General features: G+C 59.4%; 1 protein-coding gene across 2 annotated transcripts; it reads right to left on the bottom strand.

Annotated features, from left to right (window-relative positions):
• Window positions 1-1,968: 1,968 nt before the first annotated feature.
• On the bottom strand, window positions 1,969-26,938 carry NCS1 (neuronal calcium sensor 1). Of its 2 annotated transcripts, XR_012663452.1 has the most exons (9): window positions 26,357-26,938; window positions 11,224-11,248; window positions 9,292-9,430; window positions 8,715-8,793; window positions 8,489-8,577; window positions 8,096-8,173; window positions 7,609-7,725; window positions 6,478-6,869; window positions 1,969-5,527 (listed from the first exon to the last, which is right to left on the bottom strand). XR_012663452.1 is itself a non-coding variant. In XM_075111826.1 (8 exons), exons 1-7 carry the CDS (start codon window positions 26,418-26,420, stop codon window positions 7,627-7,629), a joined length of 573 nt encoding a protein of 190 aa, XP_074967927.1. In that variant the 5' UTR covers window positions 26,421-26,938; the 3' UTR covers window positions 1,969-6,869; window positions 7,609-7,626. The 2 variants fall into 2 exon arrangements, 1 of the variants encoding a protein (XP_074967927.1); XM_075111826.1 differs by having other exon boundaries at window positions 1,969-6,869.
• Window positions 26,939-27,161: the final 223 nt, after the last annotated feature.

The following is a 27,161-nucleotide window of genomic DNA, read 5'->3' as shown; positions in this document are numbered from 1 at the left end:
CTGGGGGGGACATTGGGCTCGGGGGGTGGGCTCAGGGGGGATCCCCAGCACAGCCTCCCTGAGAACAGGGAACAAACAGCCACACAAAGCGCGGACAAAGCCAGAGCCAGGACAAGGGCTGGGAAACACAGCCCTTGGCTGGGAAAATCAGCCCTTGGCCGAGAGCTGAGGAGCTTTTTCTGGCTCCCCTTGAAGCACAGCGCTGAGCTCATGGCTGCTCCGGAGGGATGCTCTGCTCTTGCTCAACTCCACCCCAGTGGGACCCCAGGAGAGGCCGTGGCCGAGAGCCGGCTCCAGGTGAGGCTGCGCACCAAGGGCTGAATCCTGCCCTAGGCTGAGCACCCCACCTCCAGCCCCCAGTGCCAACCTGGCATCAGCCCCACTTCTCCCAGACACAGGGACCAGGGTGGGTCAGGAACCACCCATCCCACATCCCTGAACACAGGACAGTGGGACCTTCTTGTGCATCCCTCTGCCCCACGTGTCCCACAAGCCTGGGAGCAGCTCAGCACAGTCCCAGAGTGGGTGAGGACCCCCCCCTTGCAGTGGGGCAGAGGGGACAGCCTGATGGCACCTCTGCCCCATAGGGCAGAGCCGTGAGCTGTGCCAGTGGGCTGTCCCCCTCCTGTCCCATAGCCAGGGCTGTAGGCTTGCATGCAGCTGCTCACCTGCAGTGCCTTATCCCCCCCAGGCTTTGCACCCCCAGCCCCACACTTACTGAAAGCCTGGGGTGTTCCCCACCCTATAATGTCACTAAACCTACCACAGAGCATCCTCAGCCACTAACGCTGCGCCCCAACTCCATCCTGCACCCCAACAGGGAACACCTCTCTAATGCTGCTAGCACAAAGAAACCCTAACAGCTTCTCCCCATCACCAAATTAATCCCAGCCAGCCCTTCCCACATGCACCAGTGCTCCCAGTCCCAGGAGCACCTGCACTAGCTGGGCTTTAACCCCTCCCTTTCTGGGGGTTGAAGCACAGCAAAGCCAGGCACAGCCTCTGGGTAACCGCTGCGGTTTGGAGCCTGTGCCTGTCCTCGCCTGCTCCCTGCACAGGGGACAAATCCCCGTGTGCCCCCACTGTGTGCTGGCACAAGGCACCTCTGACCAAAACCCTCTGCGCAAACACAGCCTCCTTGTTTAGACCATTAGGGCATCTCCTCTGGCCTCCAGAAAACAATTAGTCAGCCTTGTTAGAAGAGCAAACAAATGAAGATGGGCTGGCAGGGAGGCCTCGCAGCACTCGTTTCCGGAAGACTTGGCAGGACAGAATGGCAAATGCAATCCAGTGGCACGTGAAAAGTCTATTCTAGGCTGAGAGCCCCCCTGCTCACCCAGCCAGCCATGGATGGGGGCTGCCAAGGGGCACCTCTGTTATGAGCTGTGAGGCATAAATATGAGATATTAATATCAAGCTTCCTCAGCAGCCATTGTGTGCCAAAAGCAACCCAATGGCTCCCAGACTGCTGCATCGACAAGGGGGCTCAGAGGAGACGGGGACGACGCAGGCAGGCACAGCACGGCTGCAAGCGCCTGCTGCAAAGGAGAAACAGAAGGAGGGATGCAGGCACTGCCAGGGGGGATAGGACCTGGCAGAAGAAAAGCTGTGGCTGGGTAAAGGGAGCTGGGAGGAGCAGTGTTATGGGGGTGAACAGTCCCTGACGTGCCTGGAGCTGAGACCCGACACGGCGTGTGGGCACAGTGCCTCACCGACTGCCTGCCAACACAGCTCAGTGCATCCCCATTTGCAGCCACGCTGGCATAGCCCAGGCACTGCTCGCTGCTGGTGCCGCCGCAGCACCGCGTTCGGGGCACAGGGCACCAGGGGGTCGCACCCCCCAGCCCAGCTCCCAGCCCCGCTGAGCGTGAGGGCGACTTTGGGGGCTGCAGGAGGTGTCAAACCTGACCCAGGCACCCCCCAAGCGTGCCTGCCTTCCCCCCACAGCACATCACAGACCACGGGTGCTTCGTTACTGTCATTAAGCTTTTATTTCCACTGTCACAAAGTTCCTTGGTTTTGTCTTGTTTTCTTTTGTTTTTAAACTGTTTCGTTTGCTTGGTTTGCTCTTGAATTCATCTCAAGACAAGGCAGCAGGGCATGCAAGCCGAGACACCGGCACGGACGCACAAACAGGCTTCATCTTTACAAACAAGGCTCTTTGCTGGAGCTGCTGTTTCTCAGCCCGGGGCTCGGCTGACCCCGGGCAGGGGTCCCGTGGGACACGGCACCCAACCCGGCGCTGGTGGCCACAGGAGCAGAGAGAGAGAAGGGAAGGACAGCTTTCCTGCAGCACCGCTGCAACAGAGTCAGGGCTGGTATGTGTGACCGAGACCCCAAAACTGCTCTGCAAGGAGATCCCCAAGCTGTGCACTGAGACCAGGGCCATCGGCTCCCTTCTTTACCCCCCAGCCCTTGCTCCTGCCCTGCCGCACACCGCCACCACCCGTCGGACCCCTCCCCTCCAGTGCCCCTGTGAAGGATGGGTCGCACCTCTCAAAATGCCCCAGACCCCCGCCTTTACCCTGGGGCTGGGGACGATGGGACAGCGAGCTGGCTGCAGGTCACCCACTCACCCCATCCGAATGCCCCTGACCCTAAACATATGGGAAGAGGGCAGCTCTGCCAGTGATTTTGGCTGCCCCCATGCCATGCCTAGCCCTGTGTTGAAGCCAGCCAGCCCTGCTCCAAGTGGGGCTCAGCCCCAGACCCCGAGACCCTTCCACCCCCCAGGTTAGCGCAGCCCCATGGCAGCTGGTGGCAGATACCCACTTGCATCCCTGCCCACTCGGGGGGAGCAGTGGCTCTGGGACAGGGGTCCCACAGCCTCAACCTCCCCCACCCAAATGGGATGCCATGTCTTGCCGGCATGGGCGCCAGGCACCGATGGGCACCCACTTCTGCACAGTTGGGTGAGATGCAGGTGGTACCCAGCACAAATGGGGTCTGGGGTCCCCCATACGCAAACACCCCCTCCACAAAGCTGGCGGGGAGCACTCCTGGGGGCTGCCCCGTCTCATTACAAACCACAGCAATTAAAAGGTTGCCCTGGAGGAAAAACTCACTTCACTTCTCTCTCTCGGGTCCTGGTTTGTGCTGTGATGAGAGGGTGGAGGGAAATCTGCCCCCAGAGCCTTTTCCCATGTCCTTGCTCTTGGGGGGAAACAGCCCAGCCCAGCCCAGCCCCAGAGCTGAAGGAAAGACGGTTACAAAGCAGCAACAGTCAGCACACGAACAGAAAAGTGAGAAGAAAGGAAAGTACAGACACAGCATTTTAATGGGGCAACACCGACGGGGACAAATGAGAAGTGGGGGGGACACGCTGCAGTCGCTGGGGCCAGACCCTCGCCTCTGCCCGGCTGTGCTTCGGGTCCCCTTCCCATCGCCAGGGCTGCAGCCAGCTTTATTTCGGAGAGGCATCAGGGACCCAAGTATAAACAGAAACAAATCAGGTCTTGTTGGCTGTTCATTTTTAATAATGAGCAGGTGTAAAAAGAAGACCGAAATTAATTATTCGGTGATGTAAACTCCGACCCAGCGGTTCATGCCCCACGCCCGGCACGTGCCTGATGCTCGGTGGGTTCTGCCAAACCCGCCTGGTCGCAGCCGTGAGCTGTATCCAGTGCTCGTGCTCCCCTGCGCACAGGCATCGAATCGCTCTCCAGAGGGGACGGCTCACCCAGGCCATTTCGCTGATGGGGAAACTGAGGCACGAGGAGGTTAAGGCCAACATTTCCAAGCGTGAGATGCTTCAAGCCTTATTCTCAGCAGTTCTGAGAAGCTGCAGGTCCTGGTGATGTTCAGGAATTGGGGGCCCTCAGTGCTCCCCAAAGGGAGGCTAGAAGCATCCAAGCCACAGCCCCACATCTGCAGACAGGGAGGAATACTGGGGCCGAAATGATTTGCTCAGGGATGCCCAGCATGCCAAGAGCGGGGCAGGACAGACCCCATGCTGGGACCCAGGCCAAGAGCCAGCCCCAACCTCTGCCCGGGAAAACTCACCGCTGCTACCAAGCCAAGAGGGTCCTCACAGCTGGCAGAGAGCTTTTGAATACAGGCATAAAACTTTTTCCTTTTTGCTTTTTTTTCCCTAATGTGCACATATTTAACAAGGGGCGAGGGAGGACAAGGCTTTGGGCTCCATCCCTGAGCCCGCCAGCAGCAGCAGCAGGAGGTTGCTGGCAGCAATGGCAGCACTGGCCTGGTGGACACTGAATTTTGGTATTTCTGGGGTCTGAAGCTCTCCCAAGCCAACGCTGGTCCCTCACCCCACCCGTGACGGGGGCCACACACCCGCTGTCCTTGCAGGGCTGCCTCCCCAGTGAGACATCGGCGAGCACTGATGGAGCTCAAAGCATGGCAGGGCCTCCGAAAATTAAAAGCCTTTCAGGGGAAAGCGTCAGAGCAAATGAGGTTTGCCTTTGTCTGGGAATTATGTCAAACGTCACAGGGTCCGTCATTTATCAGCAGAGGCGATTACAGCAGTGTCACATTCATTCGCAACATCAACTGGCACCGGGAAGGGACCGGACTGGCAGATGAGCGTTAGAGAAGCTGGAGGCACTGCAAAGATCTACCCAAGAGAATTGCGTTTTGGCCACAAAGCATCAAGGAAAAGGAGTTTCCATGGGAGGGATTGAGGTGACACCCTCCAGGAGCCCCCAGAAATAAAACACGGGCACCCTCAGGGGCAGGAACTGCAGAAGAGGCAGAAATATTGCACGTGAACCTGAGGTTGGTCTCCTTGGGGATGGGGAAAGATGGATTTTTATGGGCATCAGAAAGTGCCACCAGCACACAGCCCCGAAACTGGGGAGTGGGGCTGCATGGCAAAGGACCTGCATCACTTGGCTGGAGAGTCCGTCCCTGCCACACTGGGAGGATTCAGACCCCGCTGGAGCACCATCTTGTCTCCTGCATTGTGGGACACCTGTGAGAACATCCTCCACATGCAGATGTCACCTCCCACTGCCATGGTGACAGTCCCCCGGCTGGGCTCAGCCACGGGAGCTGCAGACATCCCCGCAGACAGCGGGGAGGAAAGATGCCACCACCATCAGCCGGACCGGGGATGGAGGGGCGAGCCCCCAGGGTGGTGGGAGAGCGGCATCGGGGTTGCTGGGCCAGGAACAAACCACGTCGGAGCAGGAGGGGTTTGCACCCCGGCTGGCTTTAGGGGTCCCACAGGCATCTTGCACTTTGCTCCCGAGGAGATGCAAATCTCTCCTTCCCCAGGGCAGGGGCCAAGGTGGATGGAAACGGAGCTGCAGCAGCATCCACATAATGCCTGTGCTCTGGGAGAGACACCAACGGTGTGTGTCCCGGTGGGGCTGAGCCCTCCTTGGGCACACCCCGGAGTGGGGGTGGGTGATGGAGAGGCCACGTGGGCACCGCTCGTGGATGGGGGCCATTTCCAAGCCCCACGCTCAGGTGTCTCCAGGCGTGTTTCCCCATCCCTCCGCCTCCCCCAGGGCACACGCAAGCAGCTCCGCTTTGAGGCCATGCCCTTGGTTTACAGCAAAACAGCCTAAACAAGGAGCAAGGGGATAAGGAGACACCCCAGGCTGTGCAACTCCCACCCCAGCACCCCCGAGGCAGGAGTTGCTGCATCTCCCCAGCCGGGATGGGGGGACGGAGCGAGCTGTCCCCGTGGGCATCCCCTCTGCCCCCTCAGCCCTGCTGGCACACGGGCTACTTCACAGCCACCTCCCTGGGTGCAAACAGACCTTCCCACCATTTGCAAAACAGAAAATATTAAAGGAATATGCTTGAAAGCTGAACCCAACTCTCAGCTCCATTAACACTTTTTCAAGCAGTGAGAAAATGAAAAAAAAAAAAGGAAATGAGGATGTTCTGGTGCCCGGTGGTTTCCTCGCCCTGCCTGGCTGAGGGATGGAGCAGGCTCGGACTGCTCGGAGCCAGGGCTGAGCGAGCCCTCGCTGAGCTTGCAAAAGGAAGGCTAAACAGAAAAATGCAGGGAATGGGGTAACAGGAAGAGGACCAGAAGCTACAGCATCCCCTTAAAACAGCAGCCAGCCCACAGAGCTCAGGATACGGGAGGTGGGAGGAGGGGGGGAAGGCAGATTTTTGGCTTCATTATTATTGCAGGCTCCCGGTGCCCCGCAATAGTGTACGAGCATGTAAACCTTACATATCGTCACCTGGGTGTTCGGACACACACATGAGAGATTAAACACGGCAGCAACATTTACAACAAATAAATAAGGATATCAATTGTCGAGATAGGCGTATTAAAAAAAGCCTCACTTTTTTCCACCAAAGGGAAAAAAAAGAAAAATAAAAAACGAAAAAGCACAATACTGTCTCACAAAAAAAAAAAATATCCCTAGTGAGCCGGGCCGGGCTGCCAGCGGCATCGCAGGTGACACCAGGACTGTGTTCCCAATCGCCATCGGTGCCTCGGCTCCCCGGCCGCCCCGCGCAGGCAGCACCCCGGGGTGCACGGCCCCCCAGTACCTTTGGGCTCTGTCTCCAGCCGGCCGGTTCCCAGGAGAGGACCACACCGGTGCCGGCGCATCTGCAGTCCCATCCGAAAACATAGGAAAGGGGAGCAAAGAGGGCGAGGAGGCCAGGGCTCTGCCTTCGGCGATGCTCAACCCGTTCCCCTGGCCTTGAAGTCTCAGGCGTTCGCTGCCGCTCAGACCAGGGTCTGTCGCGGGTTGGTTTTTTTTTTTGGAAAAAGCAGAAGTTGGCAAATGGCAGCGGCTGGTTCAGAGTGCAGAGAGGGGGAGTGAGCTCGCGCTTCGAGGGCATCCTTTGCTCGCGGAACAGGAAGGAAGGCCGAGAGGGACAGGCAAGCTTCGCACGGCGGTGGTCGGATGGCACAGAGAGCATCTTCCCCCAGGCATCTGCAGGGGAGGGTGGGGAGAAGGAAAATCAGGTAAGGAGGATGAGCAGAAAACCCTGCAGCCATCTTGTGCGATACCAGCACAGCTGGAACAGCAAAGCCAGAAACACAGTAATGGTTTTGTAAAGCTCAAAACTCCAGCAGGGTTAAAAACACCCCCACCACCCATGGACAGATACTGCCCAGACTGTGATGACCAAAATCATCCCAAGAGACATCTCTGCATGGCCCCACCGGGCATAGCGAGGACCATGGGGTGCTCAGCCCAGCACGCCCAGGATGCTGCAAACCACAGCATCCCTGACTCCGCCATGCCAAACCCTGCCAGCTCCAGGGCATAATATAATAAGATATAATAAGATATAATATAAATAGAAGAGTTAATATAATATCTCTCCGGAGCATCGCCATGCCCCCAGCACGCCAGCTGCCTCCCTGCTTCCTCTGCAGCCACATGTGCAGGCGAGAGCGTGAGTTGTGCGGCAGGCAAACGCCTGCCAGCTGGGCGGCTTGTACTGCATCCTCGTGGGCTGCCGTTCTGGGTGCTCTGTGGACGGGGGAGCAACTGGGAGGAACCCACTGGTACAGGGGCAACATCCCCCCCAGCCGGATTTGGGAAGGATGCCCTTGCTTTGATGCTCCAACAGAGGAGAACCTGCCGCCCGCCCCTGGGGAAGGTGGGAATGGCACCAGGTGGGTGGGAGATGGGGCACACGCGGGCCCCAGCGTGCCGCACTCACCGCCGCTCGGCCCCGGGACTATACGAGCCCATCGTAGAGGGAGAGCGCCTGCACGATGGAGGGGTCAGCCTTGGAGCCCTCCTGAAACTCCTGCAGCGTCAGCTTCCCATCTGCATTCTGCAAAACACTCCCATTACAGTGCTGCTTCACCCTGGCGAGGGAGAGGCCAAGCACCCCGGGACCGAGCACCCTGGGGCCCCAGCAGCACCCACACCACCCCGCGCAGCCATCCGGGTCCCCCACCCCACCACAGCCTCAGTTTCCCCATCAAACCACCCACACCTGCAGCCAGGGAGGCGTGCCAGAAGGGTACAATGCCACCTTGGGTGCTCTGAAATGGATACGGGGATCCCGGAGGGATGCAGGGGTCTGCAGCGACCCCAGGGCAAGCAGGTACCTGCAAGAGCCGAGACGCGGCAAGGGGCCCCACAGCTGCCTCCTAAATCCCTTGGCCCCCGGAAAAAAAAAAAAACTAGAGCATCCTCACCTTGTCCATCATGGCAAAAATCCGATCCACCCTCTTCTCCGGTGTGTTCTCCTCCTCGGGAAGCTCCACTGTGTTTCCCTGTGGTGGCAGGACAGGAACCAGACATGCACCCGCTTGCTCCCTGCCTGGCCAGTGTCCCCGGGCGAGAACACACGCTTCGCCCCTGCCCTTCCCCGCATCAGGACAGGGTGCGGAGGGCTGGCATTCCTGCCAGAGCCGTCCTCAGCGGCCAGATCCAGACCCTGCCCCAGCCACAAGGGACACAACCCCCCACCAAGAAAGCCCAGGGAGGGAATCGGGGGTGCTTCAGCATCCTCTCCCCTGCAGAGCCAGGCTCCAGCCCAGCAGGGACCCCCAGGGGCTGCTCGCCCCACAACCCCTCTTGCCGCTTACCACCATCTGATAAATCGCGTCCACAATGTCCAGCATCTCGTTCCTCGTGATGTACCCGTCGTTGTCCAAGTCGTACAGCTTAAATGCCCCTGCAAACCAGAGGAACGCCGAGGTGCTGGGAACTGCAGCCCCACCCCCACCAGACACATGCCCCATCACCACCCCCATGCCACCCCCCACCCCCTCACAGGGCTGAGCCCACCAGCATCCCATGGGGAGCACTTACACCTCAGCTTCTCGTCCAGTGTCCCCCGGGAGGTGACCGACAGCGCCTGGATGAACTCCGAAAACTCGATCCTCCCATCCTGGTGGGGGGAAGAAGGGGGTGAGGGTGCTGCTGCCACCCCCACCCCACAAAGCCCTCCCTGCCTATGCGTGCCTGATGTCAGGTGCTCTTAGGGGGCACATCCGAAAAGGCAACGGGGTGGGAGGAGCGATGCGCATTTATCCCCAGCAGCCTGATCCGGCCGCCGTGCCCAGCCCACCGGCAAGCATCCCAGCGGGAGCGACTCCGGAGCGCGGGGGGCACCGTGTGGGTGAGCTTTTGTCAGCGGCACCGAAACGTCGCGTTTCTCCTCTCTCACTTGCCACTTCATCGCCTTTTCCCACGTGACTCTCATCGACTAAAATAAGCGCGGGGGCTCGCTCGCTACAGCTGCGCCACTTTAATTTCACGCCCCAGGAAGCACTGGAATATTTTGCTCCTCCGGTGCCGCGCAGTCGTGTTACTGAACCCATCCCACCATGGCCACAGGCCCGGCCTCGACCCCCCCCCAGACCACGCCGCCAGCTTGCAGGCTTACTTTGTTCTCGTCGAAGACATTGAAAACAAAGGTGGCAAATTTGGTTGGGTCGCCGAAGGGGAAGAACTGCTTATAGATCTTCTGAAAGCCAGCGGCATCAAGCTGCCCGCTGGGGCAATCCTTGATAAAGCCCTTGTACCTGTGGAGGAAGGGCAGAGGATGGGCACCAGGCGGGTCTCCCCACTGAAAGCAGCCCCCCATCCCTGCGGAGCCGGGATGGGGCTCTCCCCAGCGCTGCGGTGGGCTGGAGCCGGGAAGGTCCCTGGGTGCTCCCGTGTTGCTCACATCTCCCACCCGCAACGTCCCAGCCCCACGGGACAAGGTCCCTGCGGGCACCGCAGCGAGGATGTCAGCGGGGAGAGCCTGGAGAAGCAGCGAGCGGCACCAGTGACACTGAGCAGCGCCCACCGCACTGCTCCAACCCCGCTGCGAGCCCAGAAGTGGCAACGGAGACACAACCAGGCTCCTGTTGAACATTGTCCAGGACCTCTTAGGGGACAGGGACCCACCGCCCAGCCAGGAGCACCCGGGAGAGTCTTTTAAACCTCCTTTAAAATAAAAATCCCTCTGCACAGAGCCACCTCCCGCCAGCACAGCCACGCTGCAGGCTGAGATGCTGGGGCAGGTGATGCCTCGCTCGGCCCTGAAGCCACCACAGGGCCAGCAGGAGAGAGTTTAGATGCCTTGCTCAGAACTTTGGATGCACACAGCTCCTGAGCAAGAAGCTGCAAACAGAAAGCTTCACCCAAGGGCCAGAGCTCCCCTTCCCCTCCGCTGCTGCAGCATGGCCCCGCTACATCAGGCACATTGGACCAGCTCTCTGGCACAGAGACGGCCGGGAGAGCTCCCCCGAGCCGCTGCACCGCCGCAGGGGAGGGACTCACAATCCACAGCAACCCCACAGGCAGTTTGCAGCTCACCGCTCGGCACATGCTGCAGCCATGCCCTGGTAAAACCACCAGCACAGCGTCCTGAAGCACCTGGGGCAGCCGAGGCTCCGCAATGGCATTTTTTGCAGAATCCCAAGTGAAAGCTGCCCAGAGGAGCCGGGGGGCACGGCAGGGTTATTGCATCCACGGGGTGGCACAGCCCAAGGCATCTCCCCAAACTCATCGGTGCTTAAACACCCCCAAAGCCCTTGGAGGGCACGAGGGAAGGGGCTCGCCGGCTCCGTGGGTGCGGGGACCACGCGGGGACCACGCGGGGTGCGTGAGCATTATGCAATGCATCGCCCAGATCTGTCAGGCGCCTGCTGCAGCGGGCCGAGGGCTGGAGGAGGAGGGGAAGGGGGTGGCGAGGTGGGAAACCAAAGTGCCGGTGACATCTTTTTCATGCTGCTGCATCTATGACTCATCCAGGGAGGGGGGGAGGATGAGAGAAAGAGATAAAGAAAGCAAACCTCGACTGGTGGGATAGGAAGATGAAAGGGAACCGGTGGCTTTTCTAGGGCGTCGTGTTCGATGGGGCGGAGGGGATGGGGTGAGAGCGTGCTACTGGCAAGGCACCACGCCCCCGGCCCCTGCCAGCCTCTGCGCGCCCCGCTGCAAACAGGGACGTGCCGGGACAGCACCGGCCTCCCGCAGCCAAGGCCACAGCCACCAGCCGGACAGTCCCCACATCCCCACTCCCCGCGGCCGCTCTATATGGGGAGGGAAGAGGCAAGAGGAACCGTGCACCGTCCCACATGTGCAGCCGAGAGCAGCCAGAGCCAAGCCCCACCGTGCAACATAAATGAGGCGTGCAAGAAAAAAACCTCTATTTTCTGGTCTCCCCTCAATGAGCTAACGGCTGCAGCCAAAGCAGGCGCACCCTCCTGCACCCCCTTGCTCTGCGCAGCCGGCGGGGTTGCTGAGCGCTGCCAGCTCCCACCCCCTCGCCCGCCAGCCCCGCACCCCGGCAGCTCACCGCCACACCACAGCGCTGGACACTCACCACTGCTGCACCTCCTTCTCCGTAACTGTAAGAGGAAACGGGAAAAGGGAAAAAGAAAAGAGAAGAGAAAGGATTTTAGTGTTTTTGCTCTTCTGCACTTCAGGTAAGTGACCCCTGGGCGATGCCCCAGGGCCCGCTGGGTCCATGCGCTGCCATGTGTTACCTGCACGCGAGCGCCTGCCTTCGAGGCACAGCCTGGGCCAGCCTGGGCGGCCGATGGGGCTGGGGCTGCAGGTGCTGGGGACCCTCTGGCCCTGAAACCAGGGAGCCCCCCAAGATGTTTTGCTCCCTGTCAGGGGAGTGCAGCACCATCGCTGCAAGATGCTATGGACCACACGTGGGTTGGGCTGGCTCATGTCTGAGGATGATCCAGCCCTGCCCTCCCACCTCCCCAGAGCCAAAACATCCCTGGAAACATCTGCCAAAACATCTGCCCGGAGGCAGCTTAGGGAAGGCACCCTCCCAGCCCTGACTCCAACACACTGAACGTGGGCATGGGTACAGCCCCAGGGCCAGCACCCCCAGGTACCAGCTGCCTCTGAACCACATGGAGAAACATCATCAAACCCATGCCAAGGAGCATCACCAGGCTCCAGAGAAACCCCAAGAACATGACAAGCTAGAAAATGGAAAGCACTGGCAGCCCTGAGTATCCCCAGCCTGGGGACAGCTGCTGATATCGCAAATGTCCTCAGCAGAGGAAGGGCTCCGATGGGATGCGGGATGTTGGGGAGCCCGATGGGGCGGGGGGCTGGTGCCCGTCCCCACGCGTGCCACTGCAGGAGCGGTACCTGGCCGGCACACTGGTGGGGAGCCCGGTGCCAGCAGGCGGGCGTGGGGGGGAACCGCCTTATTAGTCATTTCCTTTGCATTGTGCATCTAAATAATAATAAAAAAGCAATAGGTCTGAAACACACTGGGATAATGAGGCAGAGTGGAGATGTGTCAATGTGCAAACGGATGATAAAAATAGAGACCTAAGACACATCAACAGATGCCAATTACCTTGGATGGCAAATAAAAGAAAGCAATTTTCCATCAGAAAGATTTACAATGTGCCTGGCAGAAGGCACAGAGCGCAGAAGGTGAGGGCTGGCAGGCAGCAGCGGTGGGGCACACACCGGCCCCCACCTCGCAGCCGGGCGGGTGCTGGCTCCCGTGTCCCTGTGGGCAGGAATCGCTGCATCCGAGGCTGTCCCCATGCATACGGGAGGTCCCTCCATCCCAGCCCGGGGACCACTGGAGGGACAGAGCCTGCAAACCCTGCAGGGAAGGGCTCAGCATGGGGCAGAGGGGTGGCAGCTTTTCTCCCCTGCCTCCCAGGGAGCTGGCAAAGGGCCGGGACCAGCCAAGCCAGGACCAGCTGTGCCAGGAGGGCAGCAGCACCCACTGTACTGCCACGGGATGTCTATCAACAGCAGCACCCAGGGACAGAGCAGGGAGGCGGGTACAGGGATGCTCAGCACCTGGGCTGAAGGTCACCAAGGGCTTCAGCCACACCACGGGAAGGATTTGGAGGGTTGTTTTGGCAGGACAGAGGTCTCCTGGCAGGAGGGAGCCAGGAGGGACACCCTGTGTCCAGTGGCAGAGCTGAGGTGGACAAAAACAACAGTCACGGTGATCCTGAAGGATTTCCCATCCCAAAAAAACAGAGTTGCACAGAAGCATCCTTACAAAAGAGAGATGTTGAGTGACGTCTCTGACAGAAACAGGCTTCCCTGCACACATTCCCAAGCACTGAGACGCCAGCCAGGACGCCCGGGGGATGCCCTAGGCACCAGCTCTGCAGCCCTGATAGCCCGCAGGCACCGATGAAGGTGGGTGGGAGGAGGAGGAGGAGGGAGAGCGGCAGGACTTCGGGCAGCCCTCGGGGCAGGCGAAAGGGGCAATGGCAGCAGCCCAGGGCTGCGGTTGGGGCTCGGCTCAACCCCTCCAGGCAAATCACCTTCTGCTCTCTCATTCAGCTGTGTTTCCCTCAATGCGCTATTTCGGGCCGGGGAGCTGCCTTTCAACTGCAGCAGGAAACAGTTAAGAAATTTTTGCTTTTTTTAGTACAGGAGAACTACACGATCGGGCTGGGGCGGGGGGGGGGATGGAGCCAGCTCCCCTCGTGCCCACAGGAAGGACGTGTGATGCTCCCAGGAGAGGCTTTTCTGTCAGAGGGGACTGTTCAGGTGCCAGCCCAAAATCTGGCACAGGGCTCCCTAGGTAGGACTTGTTAATGTGCATTTCTGCAACAGAGCCATGCAAAGCCTCCTCCCTCCTCCAGCGCACTGGCACCAGTGCCCTTCCTCCTGCCCAGGGTGCCAGGGAAAGCTCTGGGGTTTGCCCTGGGGTGGGACTGCAGACCCATCTCCCAGACCGTAGAAAACCACCCACCCCTGGGTGCATCCCTCCGCTGCCATCAAATCTCCCCTCTCCCCGAGGCAGAGTGTTGCTGGAGCAGGGAAACACCATGGCCCTGAGCCCAGTGTCGCTGTGGCCGGGCTAGCTGGGGCTGAGCGGGTACCTGCCTCCCCGTATCTGCAGTTACAGATTTGAGATAGATGACGACTTCACGGCTGCCACTTCCCAGCTGCTCCGACCTCGCTGGGTGGTGACACTCCGAGTGGCACCGATTAGGGATGCTAATGCCTGTCCCCACCCCAGGGACCCGCAGCCATGGAAGCCTTGGGGACACACCACTCTCCTGGCTAGGCTGAGCTGCCTGCCCTGGGGTTGGGGACACAGGCAGGGGCAGGGCTGTCCCTCCACTCTCCCAATGCATCCTCTGCAGCTCCCTGGTGTGCAGAGCCAAGCTGAGCTCAGAGAAAGTACCTGTGCAGCGGCGGCTGCTGCATTTCCCTCCCCCGGCATCGATTACGGCATGATGCTGAGCCGATGCAAATCAATTTGCAGCGATATAAACCTCAGCCAGATTTGACCCCGAGCGCTCAAGGACAGGGGGATGACATGCAGCATCCCCATTGCAGCATCCCACCGGAGCATGGCCGGCTCCCTTGCCGCGCCCTTGCTGAGCCGGGGCTGCAGCTGGGCTCAGCTGCCGTGCTGTGCTCCCCAGGGACACCATTCCCGCAGCCGCTATGGGGATGGCTATAAATAGCACACTTAGCAGCTTGTTAGCGGATGCAGCGTGCCCCGGGATCCTTGGGGATGAAAGGTGCTAAATAAAGGCAGGGTATTAGTATTCCTTATGAACTGCAAGGCTGTAAGAGGCATTGCCAATCTGGGAGCCCCGGCTACACGCCACAGATGCCCTCCCGTATGTACGACGGCGCACGGCAGCTCGTGCCAGCAGCATCTTTATTTCTGCTGCTCTTAGCAAAACGCAGGGAAATGCCTGAGTGCAGGGCTCGCACTGCAGGCAGGAGCAGGCAGCAGGTGCAGGCAGCAGGGGCAGTCACCCCGGAGCAGCACAGGAGCTGCTTGGCATGGCCAAGCCACGGCCACGGGCCCTCGCTGCCCCTTCGCAGCACTGGTTGGTCCATCCCTGCTCCCATCACAGCTGGGAGGAGGGTTTCGGTCACATCTCATGCAGCACAGAGGGGCAGAGACTGCCCTGCAAGCAGCCCCAGCCCCCTCCTCCCAGCTACCGGAACCCAAAACCCCCAACTGTCTACCCCCACCTTTCCATCAATCCCCAACAGCACAGGCGAGGACTGACAGCTCCGTCACCACCCGCCCTTCGCGTGCCCCCTCTCTTCCCACCACCCAGCTGCCACTGCAGCAAGAAACAGCTCCTGTTAATCAGTGTTCAAGCCCATTAATTTGTGTTTGCCAGGCAGTGAGGAGAGGAGGGACCCGGGACTGTGAGTCCCCATCCGTCGCCCTGCCCAGGTGGGAGCTCGTTGGTCGCTGCACCGTGGCGGGGACAGGGCAGCAGTAAGGAGTGCCGGAGAGATGGCTGGATTCGGAATGGTTTGGGGACGCCTGGCCATGGTGGGATGCATGAGGTGACACGATGCTCCAGCCCCACACGGCTTTCTTTTGTGCTGCCCCCCCATTCTGCAGCCACCCTGTTTGTGCAAGGGCAGGGGTTTAGCCCCAGCTGCAGTGCCAGATCCTGAGCGGGAACGTGCACGCTCCGCCTTGCCCCGTGTGCCACGGCCCTGGCAAAGGCCTGTTCTTGTGTGGGCTCAGGCTCCCAACGGCTTGGCACGCACCATCCCCACCCAGCAGCCAGCGGGGCATCTTGGCTGAGCCCCGGCATGTGCCCCCTCGCTCCAGCCGCTGCGACAGCACCTTGATCCCACAGGGCCACGGGCACCGCTGCCTTATCAGGGAAACCAGGGTTAATTATTTCCAGGCACAGAGCGGTTCCCCCCGTCGCTGCAGGGCACCGCCGCTCTGCCAGGCCACCGGCTCCACCACCAACCCACGGGCGACTGGTCCCAGCATCACCTGCCGAGGCGTGGCAGTCCTGCAGCATTTATTTCCTCCAGAGACTCGCAGCAGCTCCTTCCCGGGTGCCCGCAGGTCTCCGTGCATCCCAGTCTGGGGGAACTGGCGCATCGCCCCGCACTGGGGCTCCCGTCTGGGTTTGGGACTGCCTAAACCTGGTGTGGATGCTCAGCACAGCACTCAGCAAGGGCAAATGGGGCGCCCATGTGCGTGCGCAGTGGGCACTCCCACGTGAGCAAAGTGGGGCCTCACGGCATGAACTAATGGGGCGCCCATGCATGCCCTAGCTGGGCACCCATGCCTGGGCTAGACAGGCACTCATGCAAAAATATATTGGGCGATCATGCACGGACTAATTGGGCACTCGTGCATAAATTATTTGGGTGCTTCTGGGTGAACTAATTGGGTGCTCATGCATGAACGAGCTGGGTGCTGAGGCATGAATGAAAGGGGCACTCATGCATGAACCAGCTGGGTGCTCATGCATAAATTTTTTGGGGACTCATGAACTTACCAGGTGCTCATGCATGGACTAATTGAGCATTCACGCATAAATTCACTGAGCACTCCTGCATGAACTAAGGGGGCACTCATGTAAATTAGTGTAATTGGTAGATAACACACTTGTGCATGTACTAATTGGGCACTCAGGTGTGAATGGGTCAGGTGCTCATGCATAAATTAATTGGACACTCGGGCACGAACTGACTGGGGACACATGCACCAATTAATTTAGCACCCATGCAGCAACTAACAGGGCTCCTGCACAGACCAGTGTGCGATCCAGCGCAAATTAACGGGGCACCCATGCATAAATCAACCGGGTGCTCATATGTAAATTAATGGTGCGCTTTGTGTATTAATTGGGTGCTCATGCATGAACTTACTGGGTGCTGATGAATGTCTGGGGCGCTCACGCATGAACTAATCGGTCCCTCATGTGTAAAATACCACGCTTCTCCAGGGTGAACCCTGCACACCCTGCAATTTATGCCCAACACACTCCACCCCTTACCTCTGAGAAACACATATTTAAGAATTGTCTGAACACGAATCTGTTACAAACTCCACTTTCAACATCATCACAACATTAATATTCGGCAGTTACAAGCTCCCGACTCTGTCCCTGCTGAGCGAGTGACAGGGTTCAGCAGCGTGTGCGTGCACTTGCTCGGATTTCAGTCCTTGCCCCGGGGACCCAGATTTGGGGGTCAGCACCACAGCCTGAACAAACACCCACCCCAGAATTAGCCCTTGGTCCCCACAGAGCAACCACAGGGCTCAGTACAGCAGCCTGAACAGATACTCCGTGCAGACTTCACACCTTGCTCCTGCAAACACGGACCCACAAAGGTCCCATGCACGGATGGACCCACCCCCAGCGCCAGCCCCCCGCCCTACAGAGCGGGTTACCCGGGGTAACTGCATCGTAACCTGCGCAGTCATTACCAGTTTCAGGCCTTGTCCCTACAAAACAGGTAGCCAACAGAACAGCAGCAGCTCAAGCTGTTGGAGGTACCGAGCGCTGTAGCTGTGGGGCCTCATCCAGCCCCCAAACGGGCGCTGGGCAGCATCCCCCTGGTGCAGAACGGGCTTCTCCCCACGGGGAGAGGAAGGGGGCCCCACGTGCAGGACCCACCACATGCCGGGGCTGTCTGGGACGATCTCCGGCAGCCTGAACTGTTGGGTGGCTTCGGGCAGGCCCACAGGGGCACAGGGGGGAAGCACCCCCTGGCCCCCAGGGCTGGCTGGCACATGGGCATGGGACTGCCCCAGTAACACACTCCCCTGGCTCTGGCACAAAACCCCCGGCACGGAGCCCAGTGCCTGCAGGAGCTGCACTGCTGGGGGCAGAAAGGGGTGAAAACAGCCCCCCAGGCTGCCGCGGGCTCAGTCCTCCCCTGGGACCATCCCTCACCCCATCTCGGGGCACCTGAGAGCTCACCCGGGTCCCCATTCAATGACAGTAATTTTTAAGGTATGCCGCACATCAGCACTTCGGAAATGTGGGCTCTTTGGCCCTGATGACTTGGTCTCATTAAAATTCAGGTTTAAATATGTAACCAATGTCCTGGTTACACATTACACAGCACGCCATCCTCCTGCCCTCTGTCGGGGCTTGGCCCCAGCTCGGGGCTACCAGACCATGCCGGGGCTAGGCTTTGCGCCGGCTCGCAGGCTGGCGCAGGGCTAGCTTTGGGGAAGCAGTGTTAAAACATGACCCTGGCAAAACCCAGCTGCAGCACCAGGGTCACCCCCTCCATGGAAACAACCATGGCAAGAGCCTGCCCGATGACATTTTCTCTTGCTCCCGGTGATGACCAGCAGCAGCTTGCCCAAACCACCGTGCCCGTCCCAGCGCCGTGCACCCCAGCAGCATCCCATCCCCGCTCCCGGCTGCATCGCCCATGCGCTGGGGGTGTCCCCGTGGGGGTACCCGTCCTCGCAGCATCCTACCGCAAAGGGATGTCGGAGCAGCGTCACCGCGCAGGCACCGCCACAGCCGGAGCTGCCTACCTGTCGGAGCGGGACATCCCCACCCCAGCTTGCCCATCTCCCTGCACACTCGCTCGGTTTGGCTTCTCCCCCATCAGACACAGACATCGCCAGCATCACAGCGGGTCTGGGAGCCTCGAAGACTTTCAGAGCACAAGCCTGATGCTGTTATTGGTGTCATTTGTTACTGCTGAGATACAAAGCAATACGTGGAGGGAACTGCATGTGCATTTGGCACTATTCTTGCCAGCGGTTGCATTAGTGGTGTCTTGCTCCCAGACTGGATAAACAGGTCCATGAGGCAGCTCTGCTCTCATCTCCCCCAGGGCTGGTACCAACAGGAAAGCCAATATGCAGTTGAAATCCTTTTTAGACTTTATTAAATATTTAAGGGCCCGACGTTAGGCTTTGGAAATTGGGTTCAGGAAAAAGCAGCAGTCACTCTTTGCAGCAAAGGCAGCAGAGGAAGGGCAAAGGACAGTGCCTTCATTTGGAAATTAATGAATCACACTGAAACACGCCAACAGCAGGAGCAGAGACAGCTGTGGCAGGTCTATCCCGGACTGGATTTAATCCTGGCTTCCCCACGAGCCGACGCCCCAAGGTGGGGCAGAGCATCCCCAGTGCTGCCAGGAGCAGGAATGCAGCAGCCCCCCAGCCCTGGCCGTGCAGGGGGCAGCTGTCCCCTGTCCCCCTGCTCAATCCTCCCCTTGGCTATGGGGATTTTGGCGTGGCCTGGCACTCCAAGGTGCTGTCTCCAACCCATGGAGTGGTTCCTGCCCTGAGCAGAGGAGAAAACTCCCCTCCAGACCCAGCGCAGGGAGGGGAGGGAAGTCTCTGTGACTCAGCCATCAGACCCTGGAGCCAAGGGAAGGTCAGAAGGACGCTGCAGGGCAAAGCCTCGCCTCTGCCCCCTCTGCCAAGGGCTGCCAAAGCAGAGGGTGCTGGAGGCACCAAACACCTGCCCCTCTGTGGGTGGTAGCAGGGACACCGAGGGCATCTCCATGGGGTCCAGCCATCGATCAGGAGATGTTGAAGAAACATGGGTGGACGAAGCACAGGCAGCCCTCCTTCTATGTAGAAACCAAAAACGTGCCTTGAAGGGAGAACAACGCACAGGAGGTGTGGGGAACAAGCCCCATGCCAGCACCAACAGGCTGGGGAACCACAGCAGCGGCTACCGAGGAACCACAGCAGCGGTCACCATGCACTGTGCTGAGCACCTCCAGCCACCCCTGCAGGCAGGGGAGCAGCGCACGCACCCTGGCTCCCTTTCCCATCCAGCCCCTAGAAGACCCGGGAGGCTGAGGAGAGGAGGGAGGAACAAAGCAACCCTACAAATGTCACCCCGATAACGGAGCGAGCGCGTCTGCGGGCTCCTCCCTGAAACAGCCGCTTCCTTTGATGCCTTCAGAGCTTCTTGTTTCACAACCTTAATTATAGCGGCAGCAGCAAAGGTCAGGAGAGTGGTTAAGCAGATCCATTAACATGTCAGGGGATAAATGAAATGTGATTCTTCTGATGCCTGAGCAGCAGCAGGCAGCAGCGTGAGTGCGGCTGGCAGGGATGGCTGCTCCGCTCTGCCGCAGAGGGAGCCTCAGGGGCCCTTGGTCACATCTTACCCCGGCATTGCAAGCACATCCCAGGGACCACAGACACACCCCAAAACTTGCTTCTGATACCCCAAAACTTGCTTCGCTTGCCTTTACCTGCAGAGCACCAGGTCCTTGCACACGTGGGGTACCCAGACATGAGATTTGTCAGGAGCAGGTTGGGGTCTCCCTGGGGAAGGGGCTGCAGATGCCCTCCAGACCACCACAGCCCTCCGCAGGCAGCGCATCAGGTCCCCGTCGAGCTCACAGTGAACCTGCACCACAGCTGCCACCTTCGTGGCTCTGGGTTACACGTGGCTGCAGTAAAACCAGGCCTCAAAAAAAAGCCAGCCCCTGGGCATCCTGCCCATCGCCCTCCCCTAGAGACCCCTGGGACAGCAAAGCCGCTCTGTTCCCCTGTCCCCAGTGCATCTGCAGGGTGCTTGGGCAGGTGCTCTCCTCCTCCCCCCAGAAATTCCCTTTTGGGGTCCTGCAACTCCTATTACACGCCCAGAGCGCTCGGAGCAGGCAGGCACGCTCACCGGGTCAACCAGCCAGCAGCAGCCCAGCCTCGGCTTTACACACCGGGTGTGCGCCCGCCTCGGCACCCCGGTGCCCCTCTCCCACGAGCAGGTCCCGCAGGGCTCCCACTCCAGGGTGGGATCCTGCCCACCAGGCTCTCTGCCCATGGCTGCACAGGCAGCCCCAAAACAGGTGCTCGTAGGGCCAAGCGGAGCCGAGGGGTACGGGGTTGGTGCTGCAGAGGCAAACGCAGGCAGCTGCCAGACACAGGCAGGGAGCTGCATTTCAGCCTGGCTTCGGGGCTCCAGTATTTACCACCAAGGGATAAGGGGTGCATAACAACCTGGCCCCGCTTTCTGCTGGATGAGCAACAGGAGGGATTTACATGAACCAACCTGGCAGAGAAACCCAGCACCCGGGGCCAAACGCTTCAGAGGCTAAAAATAAACCAGCAGCAGGGAGCCACCAAGGTCCCTCCTCTGCTCCGCCTGCCCCTCTGCTCCTGCCCACCGCCCCAGCCGGCACATTTTCCAGGCAGCAGGGTGGCACAACGGAGCAAAGCCCCCAACCTGATGCTCCCAGCGAGGAACCAAACCATTTTCCTGGCTGAAAACTGCTGCAATTGGAGAACTTACTTTCCTTTCCTGCAGCATTCAACCCGCCACTACGTACCCCCGTAACTACAAATCAATATGTTTGTAGTTTGCTCTTAAACTAATGCCCATTAATTCAATGCATTACTGTCGAGCAACAGAGCCAATTTTGAAGCCTATTGTAAAAGAGCAGAAAATGATGATGCCAGAGTGAGTTTAAAATCCACAAAATAGATCACAGTGGGTGGGACGTGGTTCTTGGGAAAAGAGCATCTTCCTCTCCCGCGCCCACTCTGCAGCCCAGGCCTCCCAGCGCCGCGGGTGTTGTTTTGGCATCCTCGCCGTGGCTCCCACACCTCCATCAGAGCCCTGCTGCAGCCTCCGGAACATGAGAACCATCGTCCTGACCCTGCGCCCGGTCCCGGCAGCAATGCCACTGCACCTACATGGCTCCGAGTGCACCAGATTGCACGGCTATTGCAGCTGGCATTAAAAAAAAATACGGCGTTAGTAGATCTAGACACGGGTAATAGTTAGGAAAAGTGAACCCTGAAATCCAACCCCCCCAAAATGACTGAAAAAAAGAGCTAAAACATGTTCGTCTGAAAAAAACTATTTTTAAGTCTGTTTCATGGTTATAAGGGTGGCCAATGCTGTGGCTGGGCTGGCCTGGGAGCGCTGCTGCAAGTAGGGATACTGAGCACTGCATTTCTCTCCCAATTTCTCTCCCCGTCAATTCATTTCCACCCACAGCACATATTCTGCACCCACAACTGCACACATGCACCGTACACAACTTTACGCAGGCTGCCAGGAGCAGCGACACCCCAGGACCTTCATAAATCTCCAGCTTAGCAGAACCCTTTGACCGTGGCCCCGCAAGGCTCCTAAGCACAACCCCAAATCCCACCCTGGCGCTGAGCCGTAAGCACCTGGCCCAAGCAAGCCCAGGCTTAAATACCCACCAAAGAGGGGCCGACAGACATGATCCAGGGAGGACAATGGTTCCTTCGAGTTTCAGGCATTATTACCTCCTGGGACAAAACACACAGCGGCCAAAACTACCTCTCCAAGCTGCCTCGATGGGGCATCAGGAAAATGAATAAATTAATTATTACAAAGCACTTTAAGAGCTTTTGGATGAAAGGTTCTATGGAAGTACGAGGAATTACATAATTTATTATTCATTATTATTATTATTATCACGTAGTGTTGGCTTCTCCCCCATGCTCCTGTACGGCACCAGCCTGGCCTCTGAGGAAGGTTAAATCCTTGTCCCACAGCCGGGCTCTCCCTGCCAGCGCCACTCCAGCGCCTGGCAGACGGGTGAGCTGGGCACTGCCAGATATTCCTGGGCATTCAGGTGCCCAGAGACGCTAAAAGGCACATGGTGTTGGGTCCAAATCAACAGGACTTGGGCAGCCGGCACTTCAAAGAAGCCCTCGGATGTCCTTCTGCACCTTTAGGTGTCCAAGTGCCATTAAAATCTGGCCCCCGGCACCATAAGTCAGGAGTGGAGTGGGGAGGGGAGCCAAGAGACGAGGTGTCCAGGCTCCTGCCCTTCCGTGTCCGGTTCCCATCAGGACCCAGGACAACCTGCTCTGAATACCTGCAGTGAAATAATTTTCTCATCTTATGGAGGCCCCTGATGGCAACCCTGCAGCACCCCCAGCACAACCAGCAGGCCCGTGACTGCCCTGGCACGCGAGCGGTCCCGCGCCCCTCTCCCGGCTGCTTCTCTCAAGACTGCTGCGACTGAGACAGGGCCAGGGAAACACCGCAAATAGGAGATGGTGACACTAGAGGGGACAGCGGCTGGGGGACACAAGAAGCCACCAGGCATAGGAAAAGCACTGAGGGGACATGGCGCAGGCTGCAGGTCCTCTGCGTCCCACAGACGTGATAAATCTGTACAAAAGCCATAAGGGGTGGGGAGAGGGGGTGAAGTCTCCCCCTCCCACCGATCCCAGCAGAACCAAGAAGGGGCTTTTTGTTATTTGCTTCGTTTTCTTTTGAAATCACGCAAACAGAGAATGATGCAACAGAAGGAAATCCCATCATGGGAGAAACCCTTCGCGTACCGCAGCCCTGGCTCACGCTGCCATGGGAACCTCCCTGGGACAAAAGTGGGTCCCCTGTCATTAGCTGCCAGTTATGGGCTCCCGGAGACACCTGCCCAGATGTGCTGCAGAACAGCACCACGCGCAAGGCAGGGCCAGCGCCCGCTCGGTAATGTGGCAGCCAGCACATGGGAAGGGCAGCCACGCACCGGGGATGCTCTTCGAAGGATGGTTGTCGCCAGTCTGCCAGAAAGGTGCCGAAACAGCACAGTGCTGTGGAGTAAAACCTTTCCCAAGCAGACCCCCAGAAATCTTTGAGTATGCCATGGATTTGTGGGTACGACTATCCCCTGCTTGAGCTTGTCCACTAGCCACAGCACAGGGGTCTGGACACCCTGTCCCCCTGCACTCAGTGCCACCCTGCACTCCCACCTGCATCTCCTCTGCCTGGATTCCCCAAAAGGCAGAAGGAAATTAATATCTTTCCAATCTCCCAGGGTCTGAAGATAAATCAGAGGCTCTCAGACGTGCCTGGGAGGGCCCTGTGAAGTGCTTCGCCAGACAGGGGAATGCGCGCTCGCCTTGACAGCTGCAGAAAAGGGGCAGAAACACTCAGCAAAAGTAATTAATCCCAGAGATGAGAGGTGGAACGAGCAGAGCTCAACAAACAGAGCCTGGTATTAGCGACAGCTCTCCCCGACAGGCATCGCACTGCCGGCCGCATGCTGCCGGGACACGTTGGGATGCTGCACCATGCTCCGGCCACGTGAAGGGCCACGTGCTGCCCCGCGGCACGGCTGCCTGGGCGCTGCTGCCTCACCTGCACAGGTACGTGGGTCTGGTGCACCTTGAAAAAGAGGCAGCAAGAGGCCTGGTGCGGGTAGGCAAAACCCCAGGCAGGGTGGGAACTCATCAATGGAGCAATCAGAGGACCGGAGTCTTTTTCGGAGGAGGTGCAGTGGAAAGGGGAGGACACCCAAGAGAGATGAGCGGAAAGTTGGGAATTAAGTGATTCAAAAGGCAATGAACCTCTGCTGGCCTCATCCAGAAAGAGACATCCACGTGCCTACAGACAATGGTTTCACCAGTGTTGTATTTTCTTGGCATTTGCTGCCGGTAAGACACGGGGCATCGCTGCCCCTGTGCCCCACCATCAGCCCCACTGGGGTCGGCATCTTCCCTGCGCAGGGAGGAGCTGCCCTAAGGGTGCAGAAAGCACATGAGATCACAAGCAGACAGTGCTGTGCTGAGGCCAGCTCTTCCCAGATCCCTCTCCATTGGAGATGTGATTGTCACAGCGGCTGCAAACCGAGCAGGCGATTGCAGCACGGCTATCCCAAGCACAAAAACAGGCTGGGCAGAGAATGGATTGAGAGCAGCCCTGAGAAGGACTTGGGGCTGTTGGTTGATGAGAAATTCAACGTGAGCTGGCAATGTGTGCTCACAGCCCAGAAAGCCAACCATACCCTGGGCTGCATCCAAAGAAGCGTGGCCAGCAGGGCGAGGGAGGGGATTCTCCCCCTCTGCTCCACACTGGTGAGACCCCACCTGCAGTGCTGCATCCAGCTCTGGGGCTCCTGACATAAGAAGGACATGGACCTGTTGGAGCGAGTCCGGAGGAAGGCCACGCAGATGCTCAGAGGGCTGGAGCACCTCTCCTGTGAAGACAGGCTGAGAGAGTAGGGCTTGTTCAGCCTGGAGAAGAGAAGGCTGCGGGGAGACCATATTGCAGCTTCCAGCACCTGAACAGGCCTACAAGAAAGCTGAAGAAGGGCCTTTTATGAGGGCACGGAGTGACAGGACAAGGGGTGATGGCTTTAAACTGGAAGAGGATAGGTTTAGATTAGATATAAGGAAGAAATTCTTCACTGTGAGGCACTGGCCCAGGTTGCCCAGCGAAGGTGTGGATGCCCCATCCCTGGCAGTGCTCAAGGCCAGGCTGGACGGGGCTTTGAGCAACCTGGTCTGGTAGAAGGTGTCCCTGCCCATGGCAGGGGGGTGGAACCAGGTGATCTTTAAGGTCCCTCCAACCCAAACCGTTCTGTGATTCTATGAATAACTGTACCTGGCCCAGCGTGGCTGCACCCGCCGTGGGTCACAGCTGCAGTGAGGACAACCAAAATGCAGGGCTCAGCTCCAGCTGGGGTCTGTGCCCAGCCCGTACTGCCATATTCTCACTATTTCTTCCCCCTGAGCCGCTTCAAGGAAGCCCAGCCAGGGTACCCCAACCTCTCCTACCACCATCACTCACGGTTCGGCTATACGGGCATGCCCTCCGCACCCTGCTCTCCTCTTGCCTGCTCCCGGCTGTGCCACGACCAGAGAGCAACCCCGCGTGTAGGTAGGGTTGTGCAATGCACCAGTATTGCCTCTCCTCCATATGGGAGAACTTGCTGCATCCTAATCTATTGCCTTTTTGGGTAAGCGCTGCCGTGGGACTGCAGCAATGACAGCAGGGAGAGCTCGCAGGTCTGCTACACGTTAGCAGTTCTCCGGCGAAGCAAAGGGGGGATATCTCTGACCTGCAAGCAGAGAGGCAAACTTGAACCACCAAAGCCTTTGTTTCCTTTATGCACCCTTCAGAAAAAAAAGCGGATTTTGCTAAAACACGATGGCTCAGGCGCTAACCACATTAATAAGATTACAGTGGAGATTCAGATGGGAAAGCCACTCACTTAGAAAATCAGGTTATTAAATTGATACTTATTGATATTTAGAAAAATACTAAACTCTGGTGTCAGGCTCTCCTCTCCACTTCAGAGCACAATAACAAAGGAAACCCCTGCAACTAACGCACCCAAACTTCGAAAGCCACCCACTCAGTGTGGCTCCCCGTTTAGGGAGAAGCAGCGAGGGGACACCAACCACCACGGCCAGTCCCGGGGTACCCACCTGGCGGTGAAACCCCGGGACCAGGCAGCCTCGGGAGAAAGGATGCTCCGAGCAGGGGCAGGAGGGGGGGGTCAGGAAAAGAAAGGCGCATCGCTCCGGGTGGGCACAGCGGGCGGGCAGGATGCGGCCCTTGTCCCACCGTTACGGAAGGCTTAAGAATTAGGCCACGGAGAATTGTTTTTGTAAGAAAACAGAGTGTTTCCCTGGCTCCCTACCCCTCTCCTTGTCTCTACCGCCTTGTGGGTTTGTGGTTTTTTTTTTTTAATCCTCCCGAGCTAAGCTCTGAATTCTTGCAACAAAGCCCGGCCGAGCCTGCGCCCTCCCCCGGGATCGGCCCCGGCAGCGCCGGTGCCCGCAGAGATCCCGGCTCGCCGCTCCAAAGGCGGGGACGAGCCGGGGGCCGGGGCCGGCACCACGCCTCGGGGGGGACCGCGGACCCCGGCGACCCCTTCAGAGCCCCATCGCTCCCCCCCCCTCCCCCCGCCCCGGCGCCGCCCCGGCAGCATCCCCGCGGCGCAGCCCCCCGGTTCCTCCCGGTGTCCCCCCCCACCCCCGGGCAGGCCCTGCCCGTACTCACAGTACGTTTTCCTGGTCAGCTCCTCCACAACTTCAGGCTTCAACTTGCTGTTGGATTTCCCCATGGTGGCCGGCAGCGCCGTCAGCCCCGGCAGAGCCCGCAGCGCCGGCTCGCCCGCCGCCTCCGGCCTCACTGCGGGGGCATGGAGGGACGGGGACGGGCGGGGGGGCTGCGGTGCCTCGGCGGCAGCTCCCGGCCGGGCTACATCCCGCGGAGGGGACGGGCAGCGAACCCGAGTGGGGCGGGGGGGTGTCTTTGTTGCCGGGGTTTGGCCGCAAAGGCGAGCGGCGCGGCGCTGCAGGGCCGCCCTGCGTGTGTCTGTGTGCGTGTCTGTCTGTGTGCGTGTCCCTAGTTACACGCACCCTCCCCACCCTCCTCCGCCGCCAAGCGCGGAGCGGCCGCGGCCGCGCTGCGGGGGCGCGGAGGGGCGGCGCGCCCCGCCCCGTGGGATGGAGGAGAGGGAAGGGGGGAGGGGGGGCTCCGGTACGGCCCCACCGCCCCAAACCGCGGGGAACCCGGGTGGGAGGGGGATCCCACGCCTCCCCCTGCCCCCCCCCGGAGCCGTTCCGCAGGGAGAACCCGGAGCAAAATGTCGGGAGGCGGAAGGGGGGGGGGGGGGGGGGGGGGAAGGTTATGCTCAGCGGGGGTCCCGCCAAGCCCTTCCGTGGCTGGAGGGGGTGGTCCTGCCTGGAGGGCTGATGGGCAGCGGGAGGATGGGGAGAGCGGGGAGCTCGCAGCCTGGAGCAAGGCTGAGCTCAGGGCCGGGGGTGACCTTGGTGGGACACCAACACCTTCAAGGGTAGAA

Source organism: Phalacrocorax aristotelis, chromosome 17, assembly GCF_949628215.1.
Source record: "Phalacrocorax aristotelis chromosome 17, bGulAri2.1, whole genome shotgun sequence".
NCBI classification, from domain to species: domain Eukaryota; kingdom Metazoa; phylum Chordata; class Aves; order Suliformes; family Phalacrocoracidae; genus Phalacrocorax; species Phalacrocorax aristotelis.
The sequence above is the reverse complement of the archived record's forward strand: the minus strand, read 5'-3'. Positions and strand labels throughout refer to the sequence as shown.